Source organism: Lates calcarifer, linkage group LG14, assembly GCF_001640805.2.
Source record: "Lates calcarifer isolate ASB-BC8 linkage group LG14, TLL_Latcal_v3, whole genome shotgun sequence".
Taxonomy (NCBI): domain Eukaryota; kingdom Metazoa; phylum Chordata; class Actinopteri; family Centropomidae; genus Lates; species Lates calcarifer.
This window is the reverse complement of record NC_066846.1, coordinates 11,213,940-11,229,996: the sequence shown is the minus strand read 5'-3', so window position 1 is coordinate 11,229,996 and position 16,057 is coordinate 11,213,940. Positions and strand designations below refer to the sequence as shown.

Here is a 16,057-nt window from a genome sequence, read left to right as displayed (position 1 = left end):
ATCAATAACTACAGTAAAGAGTACTCCACTTCATTTCAGAGGGAAAGGTAAAGTATTAAGTGTCATGAAAAAAAAATACAGGCTACTTCAGATTTGTACAATATTTGAGTAAATGTACTTAGTTACATTCCACCACTCCAAATAAACTGTGATTTTTTGTTTCCTCAATTTGTTATTATTTCTGAAAGAAAGCAACTTCAGGCAGCACAGTATAGGTTAGCAAATATATTTTAATATATAATATTTATATTCATTTTAGCACAATGACAAAATGGCATAATTTCAGTTCAGTCTCATTTAAATCATGACAAAAAGCCACACCTTTATATTTGTTTTAATAATACCTCATATCATATTTTGTTGCAGTCATTGCAAAGTAAATCCTGAAGTACTTTTTGCCCCATGTGAGGAAAACCTTAGCAAGTGTTTCTAACAGCATTGAGCCCATGGCATCCAACAGGGTTATGTTATGAGCTGTACGCGAATGTGTAATAATGGATGTGATGACACTCCTCACTGCATTTTTAAGCACAGCATCACACCCTAAAAACCCATGTTGGTGTCTTTGTCACTGGGACAGGACTGGATCATTTCACTGTCTCTAACCAAATTTAACTGTGTGCACATTATCCGACAGGTCTAAATATGTCTAATTGATTGCATTGTTTAAGAATGATAAGTCTTGATTAACATGATGGACTGGATTGACTGTGAAACAACTGCACCTGTCACTTGCTACACCATTTGAGAACCAAGCACATTACAAAATAACAGGCGGACTACAAGAGAAAACATCCCACTGACGGACTCTTAAGGCAGTGACACACAGGGCAACTCTCAGTGCCTATGAATTAAATTCAGCAGCAATATCTAAATTATAATGTGGAAATGTAAAAGTTAATGTTAACATTTGATAACGTTCTTCCATCTTATTTTGAATGCTGGAACAAAACTGTCCACCCTTAAGAGGATTGAGATAAAATGAATTATACCTACACATACTTTTCAAGTCCTGTCCTGACACCTGTGCAAAAACCTCCTAATCTACAACTCCCTTCATGCTAAGTCAAATTGTTAGATGCCTATAAATGCTAACACCACCACCACGGGAATGTCTTTCAGCTTCATGTTAAACCTTCAACCACAATGATAGATCACACCACTCCAGTTAGAAAGATCAGATTCGCGCTGAAAACACAACACCTCAAAATAGCCTCTATTGTCCACTACTGCAAAACAAACACACCTCAAAAATATCTGATCTAGCCGCAAACATTCATGTGACCATCTAAAATAAAGATTGTTCACTACAGACGTCATGAGAAATTGCTAAAAGTCAAGCATGTCATGATTTCAAGTCCATACACCCCAGCAGTTTGCAACTAAATGAAGTTGGCACTTTGTCCTGTGATGTAGAAGCTTGCTTTTGTTGTGCATGAAAAGTAAACTTTAATGGCCAAAATGAAAGGAAAAACTTTTTTTTGTTTTGTTTTGTGCAATGCAGCTCCAGATAAATGTACGTGGGTGTGGTTAAAAAGCTTGTTCACAATACTCAGGAGTGCCCAACTCTGGTATGACTGACCAGACATTCAGCATTCCTAACAATGCACCTTATTATCTTTCAACTACATATCACCATTGTACAGCATTCTTGTGCAAGACCTGCCACATTCAAAATGATACTAACTAGCTGCAGACATGAAATCTCACATACACACACTCACCAGAGATGTTCCCCAAAGTATGAACTGACATATTTCACTCTGCTCACAGTCTAGTTTTTTATCTTTTACAGCTACAACCCCAACAACTATTCTTACTTACACTACTCTACCCAGCACTCTTCACTCTATCACTTCATCCATGACCCATGTAACCATTCACTAACACCTTACTTTAAATAAAAATAGCAAATAAAACTATGGAGCCTCAAATGTTCAATACCAAATAGATAAACAATACATTGTAAAAAGTGACTTGGTGTAAAAACAAATAAATGAGCCAAGAATTTTACAAGGTCAGCCTCATTGTTATGCATTTCATCATTTCATTTCAAATTTTAGCAAAGTTTTAGTTGATTTCATAGAGTAGACTCTCTTAAGCTAGCAAGCTCAGCATCTACTACCAAATTTAACCAGTTAGCTCACGTCAGCTGGAACAAAAACAATGCTGAGGTTATTCTGATTCGGCTAAACAGAACTTGCTGCTGTGAATAAACGCACAGTAACTGACCTCTCCTTTTATTTAGCTAGCTAACTAATGTGGCTTGGTTGTTTAGCGGTATTAGCTAACTCCAGTTAGCAGGCTTAGAGGGTAGCATGTCAAGCTTTTAAGCTATATAAAAGGGTGGTTATCACAATAGTAACTGCTCAGTTGGTTACTTTACACAGTTGTTAACTATTCTAACAATTATTTACTCATGTCACTGTTTTTTTTTTTAAAGATTACTCATCTATTTTTTAATATTGAACACTTTGGGACTCCATACAAAACTAGAGTGACTGCTTATTGTTCAGATGAGGGTTGTCAATAGCCTGATTTTTACCCAATTGGTTGTCTTTTTTCAGTGAGTAGGGTGAGAAAATATTTTTCTTATAAACACTGCTAAACATAGTAGTACTGAGATGACACTAAAACATAATTGTTTCAGTTGTTCTCATATGACTGGAACCAGGGATCAACGTTTCTTGAACTTTCTACATGCATCTAGCCAAATGTTTTAAGACTTAGTCCCCTTTAAATTTCCTACTCGTGGTGCAATGTGCAATTGACAACATGTCTCATACGAACAAAATGGCAGATTATGATGTTGTGACCGCTTTTATCTTTTGTCATGATTTGGAAACTCTCTCAATAAAATCATTTTACAAGCAGTGACCACGACACATCTGATCAAATACGACACAATAAAACATAATATGTTACATATCAGTAAATACAATGAAATGAATATCACTTTTTTGTTGTTGTTGTAAAATAATCACCCAAAGCCGAAACAAGAAAACATAAATGAAGAGAATAACATGAATTATAAAAATGTTGATGCATGGCCTGCTTAACATTAGATAAGCACAATGTTTTCATCCCCTTGATTTGTTTCCAGTTAGTAAAACAAAATCAGGATACGTAAAAACAACAATATATAGGCATTAAATAAATTAATCAATTTCAAAACAAACACAGTGATATATATTCAAAATACATATTTACAACCTAATAAAATGAAAAAAACAAAAAAACAAAAAACACAGTCTTATCCTTAAGGGAGAATGATACTCTGGTTCGAATGAATTTTAATTGACTGTTAGCATTAAATGCTGAATACCTTTACACAATATTTGCCTCTTCAGTTCCTACTTCATCTATACTCATTGGTTATAATCAGGTATTCACATATATATTTTAGTAGGTTTATACTTTGCAGCATTTACTAAGTTGATATGTACTTGGTACATGGAAATCCAAATTCTGACATCATTTGTGACTGATATGTTGATATATTATGTGCCGATGGCTACAGAGGAAAATGCTAAGCAATGCCAAACATATAATCTAGCCTGGTGATGAAGTTGTTGGGCTGTGCCACATGGAGACATTGATGGGACATTGATTTAAGAGGACGGGGATTCAGGAAGTTGATGTTAAAAAATGAAGGGGTGCAGCACAGCCATATTTTGATGCTGACAGAAATTTTTAAAACTTCAGTGAATAACCTGAATTAAACATTTTCACTTAAGCTTCTACCAGGAGCATCTAGAGCATCAGGCAGTTGGATTTATTTTTCTTTTTTGATGTTTACAAATATTGAATAGACAATCCTACTGTCAAACTACTGACAAACTACCACACAATTGCTAACATGAGCCCATTGCCTACTGAAATTCTCAGAGAGAGAGAAAAAAAAAGTCACTTGGTCACATACATCTAAATTCACAAGTTGCTATTCAAAAAGCACTTCAAATAAAACAAAAGAAAAATAAAATTCAATGGCCCAAATCCTCCCTTGCTGATTTTTTGTACTAATGGAAACATGCTAAAATCTGGAAAGAAAAACCTGCCTTTTGGTTCGTAGAATTACCAAAGCTCTTCACTGGAATCGGTGAGTGGCAAGCCAACCTCTATGGCCAGTAATCACATCCATTTTAACACTGGGAAAGACCATTACCCACAGGTCATAGCAGTAAGATCAACCGCCTCCATTTGCCTGACAAAACGCTCTCAGTTCAGCTCTGTGATTGAAGCAGTGGTCCCAGTTTATGTTCAGTAGGCTAAAGGTATAGGAGGGCAGCTACCGCTTCACTTGGGGTCCGGCCTAACGAGGGATAGTCCACCCAGAAATACTCTGATGCTGATTAGAATTCATCCTCAGGGGACCATGAATGTGTGTACCAAATTTTATGCCAATCAATCCAACAGTTGTTAAAGTACTTCAATCTATACCAAAGTGGTCGACTGATTGACCGGCACTGCCATTCACAATACCACCTACCATGGTATGGATGGCTAAAACCTGAAATGAACAATAGGCCCAGCTCAATTCAAAGTATACCATTAGAAACAGCATAAAAATATTAAAGGGCGGACTATTCCTTTAACAATACCATAAAAAGCTTGATCTGGCCTACATTAACTGGATGTTTTATGCAAAGAAACATGTCCACTGTTTGCAAACTGTTAAACCTTGCCATGCATATTCAGGCATTAAAGGTCTATTGAATGTTTTAGTTAGGTTAAGACTTTGCTTGCAAAAGAGTAAAACGTGAGCTGTACAGTATAGTTGGTCTGACAAGGTTTTGTTTCCCAGTATCAAACAATGAACATTGGGTAATAAGCAGTTATTTCTTTTCCTGGAATGACACGCGTTAAGTTCCTCCTATCAAGTGCCACTCCACTGAGCACATCCGTCATACAAACTCAACGCAAGAATATCAGGATCTTGTCAAACACCCTGACTTGTCGCAATTAAAGAGCTCAGTTGTTTAGATTATGTGATTTGTTGGGAGGATATGTTACAGTGCAGAGTTTTCCTACAGACGTAAATGCATAGGATACAAATCAGTCCAACACTACAATATACGGCGAGCAATACAAAATAAAAACAAAACAGTTCACAGAAACTGTGATCGAAATAAAAGTCTTAGTCATTGGCACTGGGGTTGGAGTGGAGCGTGGTGGTGAGGGAAAGGAAGGAGGGAGGTAGCGGGGCTGGGATAGATGACTAGTCATACACTGATTTTTATGTTGTTGGTTCACTTTTTGATCCTACAGCTTCAAGGACAACAAAGACGGGGGCAGAAATAAGACCCACAGACATTCTGTACACACCAACACTGAAGTCCTTAGCAAATTTCAGAATAAAAGTAGCAACACTCTCTTTAAAAGTGAGAGCCGTTTTGATTAACTTGACGTCTGTGCCGGCGTCTGTCTCCGCCTCACACACAATCTCTCACAGTTGTGAAAAATTTTGGGGTAAACACAAAGTCTGCTAAGGCTTCATCGCGGGGAAAAAAGAGACACAGTGTTCAAAAGAGCAGTCATTATAGTTTAGTTTCAACAGTCTTGCTAGCTATTGTGTTGGTGCGTGGCGGGAATGGCATAGTCAGCGGGTTATGAGCCGTTGTGTGCATTAAAGTTCCTTGTCACAATCTATTTTATATACAGTTCATTAAAGGACATGATTTATTATCGCATGCCATGTTTTTCTTTATGACATTTTCTCCCTTCTTTCAGTTTGATCTGCACTTGTGTTTTTATTTTCCAGAGGCCTTAGTTTGTCTTTCATTCAAAGAGAAATCACATACTGGTCAGTTATTTTCTGTGCAACAAATGAAATGACAACAAACGGCTGAGAGAAAGCTTAGTATTTTTCTCTTCATGTGTCACGCAACACAACATGTTCACATTGTAAATATAATATCCAATATACTCTCAAAATATACTTTTTTATTCTCAAATGTGGGTGCTTTTCATCTGAATTTGTCTAAGTTTAAGGTTAGCTCGAATTAGGTGTGAAAGTCTGAAGTTACAAAACCAGACGTAGTAAAACTGAACCTACAGTGGAAATTCGCTGCTAGAGCCAGAGTGTCCTTTATGGGACATGCACTGCAGTTCAATATATTATTTCTGCTATATTTTCATGTAATATATTATTTTTCTATTTACATCTCTAACCAGCTTGTACAGCAGACCTTTCATGGTAACTGGTCCCCTTGATGTAAAGAAAATCTATGAGAGCATCCGCAGTAGAGAAACAAGTGCTGTAAGTTTCTCATCTAAATATTTTCTGTAAATAACTTTTGCTATGACTAAAAGCTAAAGGCAAATATTGGCTTTTCCTATGAATCAACTTTAAATATCTTCCTCTAAAGTATTAGATTCTTTTTTTGCTGTTTAAAGAAGATATAATTATCTGCGTAAAAGTAAAGGGAATGCATACAGAAGCTCTAGTTAATGAGTCTCTGGTTTTTATAGTTTGACGTTTGACATAAAGTTTTGCGACCTCATGGCAATTGGTAACTTTATAACATTAATCTTTCATGAACTATGTGGGCTTTAAAGGAAGAGTTACATATTTGGAGAAATATGCTTATTTGCTTTTTTTCTGAGAGTTAGATGGAGTTAGATGAGAAGAAGCTGTGCGTTAGCTTAGCTTATCATTAAGACTAGAAACAGGGGCTAGCCAGACTCTGTCAAAAGCTGACAAAATCTGCCCCCCAGCTCCTCTGAAGCTCACCAATTAACACAATACATCTCATTTATTTAATCCCTATAAAAACAAAAGTGTAAAAACAAGATTAGCCAGGCTAGCTGACCCCCTCCCACGTTTCCAGTATGTATGCTAACATATGGCTAACTGTAGCTTCATAGACATGAGCATGGTATGAATCTTCACATCTAAGTCACAGTAAAAATGCAAATAAGCAAAATTCCCAAAATGTTGAACTATTCTTTTCACATTACAAACACACCTGAACAAATATGAAGCTATACACTAAAACACGCACTGTCATAGAAATGAACCAGAGTCATATATGTGAGATTTAGATTAGTTCGACTGAGTTTTTTTTTTACTAAGTATTAATTTCAGTTTTGTTTTTAAACTTGCTTTTGATCATGTAAACTATGTATTTACATGTTTTAGTTTAATTTTATCTTCAGGTAGTAGTTTTCTGTCAGTTTCTGACATTTTGCACATTCAAGGTGACGTTAAAAAAAACCCTAAAATAAATAAAGCACTGCTGTATTATGTTAGTCATAATTACGAAACACTACATACAATGAGTACACAGCTTAACTGTTTATCTGTCAGCTTTCTGACATTTTCAGAATTTCTGAGAGAAAATAACTGCCATTTCATTTTGTTGTGAAGTTTTGAAGCTGGGGTTTGTAGTTTCAAATTAAGATGGGTGGATGTAGTCTTTGTTTTAACTATAACAGCCTTGACTGACACAGTCACACACACTCACAGAGACGGTTGCATAAACACAGCATCACAGGTTGAACAGTGTTTACAGATAAACACTCAGTGTGAACTGACCCACTCAGCGTTTGAATCGAGGGTAGAACTTTGGCTCTCTCTCTCTCTCTCTCTCACACACATATACACTGTCGGTCCATCTCCAGATTTCTTCTTCTATTGTCTTTTTTTCATGCAGCTTCCCATCTCCCCTCAGCTTGGGAAGAGGCTGCATCGCTACGATCTGATTGGTTGCTTTGTAGGTGGCTGCCTGCGTGGTTCTATGCCATGGCATGTGTTAGTGCTGGGACGGGGGATGGGGGGGTGGATATGTGTGTATATCTGTGTTTGTGTCTGTGTTTGTGTGTGTGTGTGTGTGTGTGTGTGTGTGTGTGTGTGTGAAGGTGGTGGGGGTGAAGTAGGGGAGTGATGGGGTTGGTCAGAAACGGTTGGTAGGTTGATTAGAGTGCCAGGAGTGAAGAAATCAAGGTGCAAAGATCAGGGCTGTGGGTCGCGACCTCACACTTTTTTAGGGGGAGGGGCCAACTTGATGATCTCATCTTCAGAGGGCTGGCGGATGATGTCTTTATTTGGGAGGGTGGGGGGTGGGTGGGGTGTTAAAAAAGAGGGTGGGGGGAAAGAGAGAGAAAGACAGAAATCATAAGAAAGTTGCACTTTAAACAAAAAAAGTTGTAGCCATCAAATCCATTTTAGCATCTGTGGCTCTCAATTTTTTGTTTTATATAAACTAAAGCTTTTTTATCTAGATTAAAGCTGTGCAGCCTTAAGTTACAGTCCAAGCCCCATGTTTGATGGTATGCATGTAAACCAGCATTACTATTTTTTTGTATTTCAGGGACATTAACCTAACACAGTATCAGTGTACTAAGTTACTGCTGATGCAAACCCAACATTTCCTACTGCCACTGCTTCACATTAAAAGCATTCAACTGGCAAAACAGGAGGTGGCTTTTATAGTGAAGCAGTCAGAGGAAACGCAGTGTATTTGTCACCGTTGTTAGCACAGATCACAAGCCTAAAAAAGTGCATCTGCAATACAAAATATCAGATAATTTCAGCACTTTTAAAAAAATCATTGGATCATTTTTGAAAGAGAAGCCAGAGGGAGCTGCAGGCAACAGGCTGCAAACCTCCAACTCCTCCTGTGGAAAAACACTACAGCACTGCTGTGTGCAGCATGACGTCAGATCTCACTTGCTTTTCAGTCTTTATTTAAAACTCAAAAGGAAATGATAATCTGAGTAATTTCCCCAAATACATAATTAAACCAAAATACGTTAGTATATCTTTCTTTTGGTTTTTTATTACTTTCAAATGTCAATATTAGTATTGGCCTTATAACCTGGTATTGATCAGACTTCATATAGGCAGTTAAAGCCTGGACTTTTCAACATGTATTTCCCCATTTAGATGCTTTTGTTGACTGATCATTACAACAACCTAGACCATGTTTTCTAAATATTTACACAGTTAGTCTGTAAATCATTAATAATGTTACAGTTTAACAACTATATATACATGTATGTATCAGTGGTTCAGAGCCACTGATGAGCAGAAGTTTTCTGTTTACCCACTGGATTTGGAAGACCAGGGGGCCAATCAGGGAAACTGATCTGATCAAATCCCTAGCCTGCATGCTCTAGAGACCGAGTTCACTGTGTGTGTGTTACCTTTGTATTTCTTGGCCGAGGGAATGCGTGTGAGCTTGGTGTCGATCTCGTCATCCTCAGAGATCTTGAGCACGGTGGTACGGTACTCGATCACCCTCGTCAACAGGTCTGGTCGCCTCGAAATCTCAAAGATGTGCTCAATGTATGACAGGTTATCTGCATGGGACGTGTTGTTCAGACAGCTTGTTCACTCATAAAGGCCTCAAGTTAATATCACACTTGATGCATGGATGCTTCAGACATTGGTTTAGGATGTGCAAATATGGCCGAAAACATGGCAAGTCATTTTGAAATAAAAGCTATCTGTGTCTCACCCTGGGCCAACTTGTCGTTCTTCTCCAGGTAGCTGAACCACTCCTTGGAGGAGGTGATGTTGTTGCTCTGGTCCTCAGGGATATCCTCCTTGCAGGCCGACTTGAGCTGCTCCAAGTCCTCGTTGGTGATGTTTTCAGACAGGTCGCTGAGCAGAGAGCTGTACTCCGCCATGGTCTGGTCAGAGGCAGAGAGGAGAGAAGGGGAACTGGTTACACGTATGGAATAAAAGGAAAACTAAAGGTGACGTAAAAGGGAGGCAACAGAAACTATAGAGGAGAAAGAAACAAAGAGCAGTGGTTGAAAATATCCTAATGTTGTTAAATTCTTCAGTGGGAAAAACAGCCCACCCACTTCCCAGACTCTACAATGGAAAACAGTTAGGAAATCTTAGCTAATGACAATAGCATACTGTCAGAGTGGGATGGAAAAGCACAAAGACACTCAGAACAGAATATATGAGACAGGTCAATCCTCTCTCTTTGTACGATCATTTGTTGGCAGATTTTGTTTTTAGCAGATGGCTGAAAGAAGAGATCGACTGAAGAGACAGGACAAAACCATATGAAACAGTCTTGCACCTTAAATTAGAAAGTCTCAACGGGCAGATCTGTGCACTCAGTCAATCAAAGACTTAAGTCAGCTTTTGTTTTCCATCATAAGATTATCTATTTATGGTGAATACTTGTGATGATCTTCATGTAAAGGATAAGAGTGGTGATATTCAAAACCAGCAATAAATTGATCCCACATACAAATACTGATGGTGTAGCCAAAGCTTATTCCTCAAAACACATTAGAGTAACACTATTACACTGGGTGACATGCTTCTTCACTACAATGAAAATCAGCATTGTAGTTTATTCTGGGTCAGTCCCACACACTCAGTCCTGCTGCCGTAAATACTCACTAAAGCACCAAATGTGTTTTAATCCAAAGCTGAAAATAGTCCCCAACAAATGTGCTATTTACTCCAGGGCGACTTTTGCTTAAAACTACAATGCTCAGATATTTTGGGAGATTATTAAAAAAAGAGAGAGCGAGCTGTTTTTACATCTTTTGTAGAAACCAACAGGCTTAGGACTGAGAGGTACAGACGGGGTAGAGAATTTGGAGAGTGCAGAGATGCAGACTAAGGCATTGTTGGCTTTCCTCTTTTCATGGGATTGATGGGATCTGTGGCCTCCACATATATTAGCAAGTACCTTAAAATGGGCTTTGACCCACAGCATCATGTACCAAGAGAGGGAAAAAAACTGAGTTATTGGTTGCTTTTAATCAAATCAACTCAAACTGTGCTGTAGAAACTTCTGTAGCTTTGTCTCCCTCTGGTGGACAAACTGAAGAACAACATTTCTGCACTGGAAGTACAGAAACAGGTCTTAGTCAAATTTGGCTTATTCTATCACAAGTTGATCATTTATTTAAAGAATGCATCCGTCAACACACCAATAAAACTAAACTTAGTAAGAAGAGCAGGAATTGGGTCATGATATGGTCAGTCAGAGTTACATTCATCCTCTCTGCAACGCCTTACACAAAATGCTTTCAAGCAGGAAAATATACAGATTTTAAATTTGGGCAAAGAGACAATTTCAGATAGATGCTCTGTATCTGCAGATACACTGATATGAGGTTAAAGACTCACTGTTAGGGATTTTATTAGTAGGGATTGGTTTGTCCATTCTTACACCTCAGTCCTGCACCTTACTGTACAACCTTAAACAATACAGTTCTTAACTTGCACTGATATACAGTATATTACCAGTACTATGCATCCATCCATCTACATCCATCTCAAATGTTCGTGACTAAGTGAATATAAATGCTCTGTGGTATCTGTGGCCACAGAACTCTACACGTCAACTGTCATAATCCTGCCCTGGTACCAGTCTGGATGGGAACAGCGGCTGAATTGATTCAGTGTTTAGGCATGCAGCGGTTACGGATCAGGCTAGCTTTAAGGAATGAGTGTTGTCAAGATCTCAGGGTTTGGGTTATCCTCACAAAGATGGGCTATTTGTCAGCGTGTGTGTGAGTGTGTGTGGGAGTGTGTGTGTTGGCATGTGAGTTGTTGTTCGGCGGCAGGCAGCCAGCGAGAAAAAGACAAAAAAACCCACAGTGAAAGAGAGACAGAAAAACAGACAGAGTGATTCAGACATGTTGTGAGGCCGTCTGCTCTGTTCAGCTGCGTCAGTTTAGAAGAAGCAAATAAAGTACATCAAGAGGCAAACGCAGGCTTTTACAGTTCATGGACACAGAGTTGCAGATTGCAGCTCATGTCCCAGTTATTAACATATTTAGGTCATGCTATTTATGTACATCTTCTTATCCAGATGATTGCAAATATCCATGCAATTGCTACTGTAGATATGTTGTTGAGCTGCACGATGTAAAAAGGGAACAAAACATCAGTGACTTATGCAGGTGGTACATGAAAATATTCATATCATGTCAGATTCATCAGAAAAACAACAATTATGATAAGTGATAAAGTGTTAAAGTCAATTTTTAAGCAGAAATATTTAAATTTCACTACTTTCACATTCTCTTCTGGTTCCAAATGTGAATATTTGATGTTTTCTTATCTTGACGAACTGAATTTCTTTGGGTTTTGGCCTGTTGGATTGAAAAATGAACACAAATGAAGATATTTTTTTTTATTATTGATTAACCTGCCAATAATATTTTGAATATTTCATCCACAAAACACCAAAAAGACTGTGCCCCTCACATTAAAACATTACGTCTTCAGATGTCTTATTTTATCCAACCAACAGTCCTCAACTCCAAGATATTCACTTTACTATTATATAAGACAATACTGACATGATTAAATGGTTGCACATTATTTTTCTCTGTACTGACTCATCAATTAATGAACAACTAGTTTCAGCTTTAAAGTAATGAATCAATTAATATCTTAATAATACTGTTATTAAATCAGATGTGTCGTGGACTAAACCAAATAATAAATCAGGTAAGCACATGACTTATTATACCAGCTAAAATCCTTTTTTAAAACATTACTGGACTACAAGAAATGGTGTAATATTTCTTCCTGCCCTGTTGAGTCTGATGACAGAGGACTCAAGGAATTTAAGGAGAAAAGTTGCTGAGACATAGCTTGGCTGCCAAAGACACTGCCACAGACTGGAGGTGCTGTTTCCAACATTTTCAACTTCACAGCCAATCAAACGGCTGCCTCAGGGATTTCCAAGAACCTGTTTATCCCAGTTTTTTTGGTGCGATTTTCCCCAGCCCTGAGTGAGCTTAATGAGGCAGCAGTTCAGCAATGTGGACACGATTAAGGTCACATAAAAACAGCTGCTTTTGATCTGAATGGCATCCAGTGTCTTGCTTGGGGACACTTCTTTAACTCTGGGGGAGTGATCCCTTCTCCCATGAAACACAAGCTTCCATCAACATAAGCTTGAATCTACACACGTACTGTTCTTTTTTTATCCTTTTTTCACAGCAGCCCCAAACCCAGAACCCAGCCCCCCCCACCCCGTCCCTGGCATCCATGAAGCTGGCGAGAGGCTGCCGCTCAGTGCAGTGCATCACGGGCACTGGCACGAAGCTCTGTCTGCTTCTGATCCCCTCAGTCTCACCACAGATAAACACACCGTACAGAGAGCCCAGAAGAGCTCTGTGATGAGTGCTGTGACCTATATAACGTAGCCGCTATTACCTGCAGCTACCACCAGAGGGCCCCCATTCACTGTGGAGCATTACATACTGAAATGGCAACTTTATTTTTATTAAAGCACGAGAATTTCTCTGTGCAGCAATACTACCTTTACTTAATCAACTCTAGCTTGCTCACAGGGACATATGGATAGGAGATGGTGCTTTAGAGCTGAGCTTGTCATATTTTGTTGCCCCCCCCCAAAAAAAAAAACAAACAAAAAAAAAACTGGTGACTAGATGAATAGGTCTGCATGGTGCCCTGACAAACAGTGAGAATGTCTTCAAATCAGTGTGTGATATGTGGGACAATGCAGAGGACCAGAGCAGATATGACAGCTAATGTAATTGTCCCAGAGGCTGATTTAAGGTCAGATTTGTTTGTCTGTTCTCTAATGGCTAATGGTGGCATTTGGTTTGGTTTGTCTGATCCACGATCTCAGCCTCAGGGCAAGAGCACAACGATGACAGAGCGCTTTTACTGTGTGTGTGTGTGTGTGTGTGTGTGTGTGTGAGAGAGAGAGAGAGAGAGAGAGAAAGAGAGAAATAGTGTGTGTGTTATTTCAGTCTTAAATGTCACATTCATCTCCTCTCAAACCAGAGCAACTTGCTCAATCAGCACAAAGCGCTGCGTGGGAGAGAGCAGGGATATGCACCTTAACTCCAGTGAATACGACGAGGGTCTGAATACTGTGTGTGTGCATGTGTGTGTCAGAGTGTGTGTGTGTCCCCTGTCTCCAATTGCAAGTTCGTGAATAGTGTGTGTGCACGTTTGCATGTATTTGCGTGCGCTCAAGTGAATGTGTGTTTCTACGCTTAGACTCATGAGCTTGTGAATTGTGTGTGTGACGGGACGGAGGGAGGCAGACTGAAAGAATGAATGTGTGTGTAGTGTGTGTGTGTGTGTGAGTGTGTGTTGGTCCCTGAGCCTCCTCTCTCGACCCAGGTCGCCCTGCCTGCTCTCTCTTTTGCACCACAATGGACTGGCGCTGCTTTTGTGTACTTTTAGAGGAGAAGGGGGGGGGGAAAAAAAACAATGGATAAAGTGGATACATTTAGTGTTTCTCTCCCACCACCTCCCTCACTTCGCTCCCTCTCCCTGTCGCCTTTAACTCTTTCTCATGAAATAAAAATATTTCTATCAAAAACATACAGTACGGACTATGCTTCAAAAATGTAAATGCTATAATTAATATATTTATTTTTAATGTTTAAAAATATTTTCTAAATACATTTTGTACTTTTAATAATTTATATTCTTTCATAAGAGATTAGCATTTTTTAAACACTTTTAGTTTTTATTCTTTTTTGGTCTATTATATTATTTTCTCCTTTTCTCCTCTCCTTATGAAAAAAAATCTACTTTTTCATTCTTGTTTTAGTTTCTTTCATTTTCTTAAGATACCACAATATATTTACAAAAACCTTTATCAGATTTGTTTATTTAATTCATGACAAGTCAATTGTGCTAAAATTAATCAGCAAAAATTATGATAATTGATATTTACTGAAGTAATTTACTATTGAAGTGAAATACCCAAAAGTCGTTTGTAGTTCTTCTCTCTTTTTTATTAGAATCAAAAGAGATAAGTTCTCTTCTGGTTCCTAATTATGACTTTGTATCTGATACGTATGAAAAATGGCACACATGGGCTTCCAGAGTTCTGACGCATCTTTCTGTTGAATGTTAAAAAGTATAAGGAGGTTATCAGTCATTGCTCTGTTTGCCACCTTTTTTGTTTACTGTGTTTCTTCTTTCTTTTTTTAGAAAATTCAATCTTGTTATTACAAAAACTTATTCAACTTAATATCTCACAGTTATAATGAAAACAAACTGGCTTCGAATACAACACAGTGAATCTCAAAGACAAGTCTCTTTGTTCTGTTGTTACATTAAAGCAGAAAAATAAATGTCTATGCATCATAAATGCTACGTCTTAACCAAGTCTTACAGTAATTCCTTGGCAACTGTATTAAACTCTGAGTCAAATCAATGCTTTTACTGTTGCCTGACAACAGAGACAGGAATACGACAATGAATGAAACACATGTATTGCATGATCAGCTATAATGGCTAAATGCTTAAGTGATCACAGAAAGTTAGTTTGCTGCAACTAACGAGTACCCAATGATTTCACTCAGAGATAATCGCTATGCATCAGTGTTTTGTAAAAAGTTATGTTAGTCAAGGTGAAAACTCAGGGGAAAATGCATATTTTGGTTTTTCTGCAATATTGTAGTCATGCTCTAAGTACAAGAGTCTATGAATTCAACTCTAACAACCGCTTCCCCCCTCCCCCTGGTCTCTCTGGGACGAGCCTGACACTGCTTCCATACATAGAGACCCACTGTGCTTCACATTCTCATGAACACAAACATGCTTTTGTCTGCTCGTTCCTCTGTCTCTGCTGCCTGTGTGTGTGTGTGTGTGTGTGTGTGTGTCTTTAAATGTGAGAGTGACAGACAAGGAGAAAGAATTGTCACTGAAATTACAAAGTATTATTCAGCTATATAATAAATTGAAGTCTGAACAGTAATAGATAGCTTAGAACAAAGGGAAAAAACAGGTTTCTGGGACAAGAGCAAAGCAGAAAGTGAACAAGGGAAAGACAAAAACACACACACACACACACACAGGAGAAACACAGGTTTCTGTATGGGCATTGTTTTCAACTATCCAAATATTATCTGTAGAGGACTCCACTCCATATACTGTTAATGCTGTATGTGCTGGGGTAAATATGGAAGTTCACTGGTGACAAAACATTTTAATGTTCAACAAATTAATTCACGTAAGTGTGACCAATCGGCGAGGGAAAAATCTGCACTTGCAAAAAGCAGGTTTTCATGCTCAGTTTAAAATCTCTCTTCTCTCACAGCTTTCTCGAGCAGTTCTTTATTTTTTAGT

At 38.3% G+C, this 16,057-nt stretch overlaps 1 protein-coding gene across 1 annotated transcript in view; it reads right to left on the bottom strand.

Moving 5' to 3' along the window:
• Positions 1-212: 212 nt before the first annotated feature.
• Positions 213-16,057, bottom strand: part of LOC108874151 (astrocytic phosphoprotein PEA-15) — a 47,879-nt gene continuing 32,034 nt past the window's right edge. The window contains exons 2-4 of the mRNA XM_018662558.2: positions 9,462-9,636; positions 9,148-9,303; positions 213-8,040 (exon numbers count right to left, since the gene is read on the bottom strand). Of these exons, the coding sequence (XP_018518074.1) occupies positions 7,976-8,040; positions 9,148-9,303; positions 9,462-9,633 (393 nt within the window). The 5' untranslated portion in view covers positions 9,634-9,636 and the 3' untranslated portion in view covers positions 213-7,975. The remainder of the gene's footprint in view (positions 8,041-9,147; positions 9,304-9,461; positions 9,637-16,057) is intronic.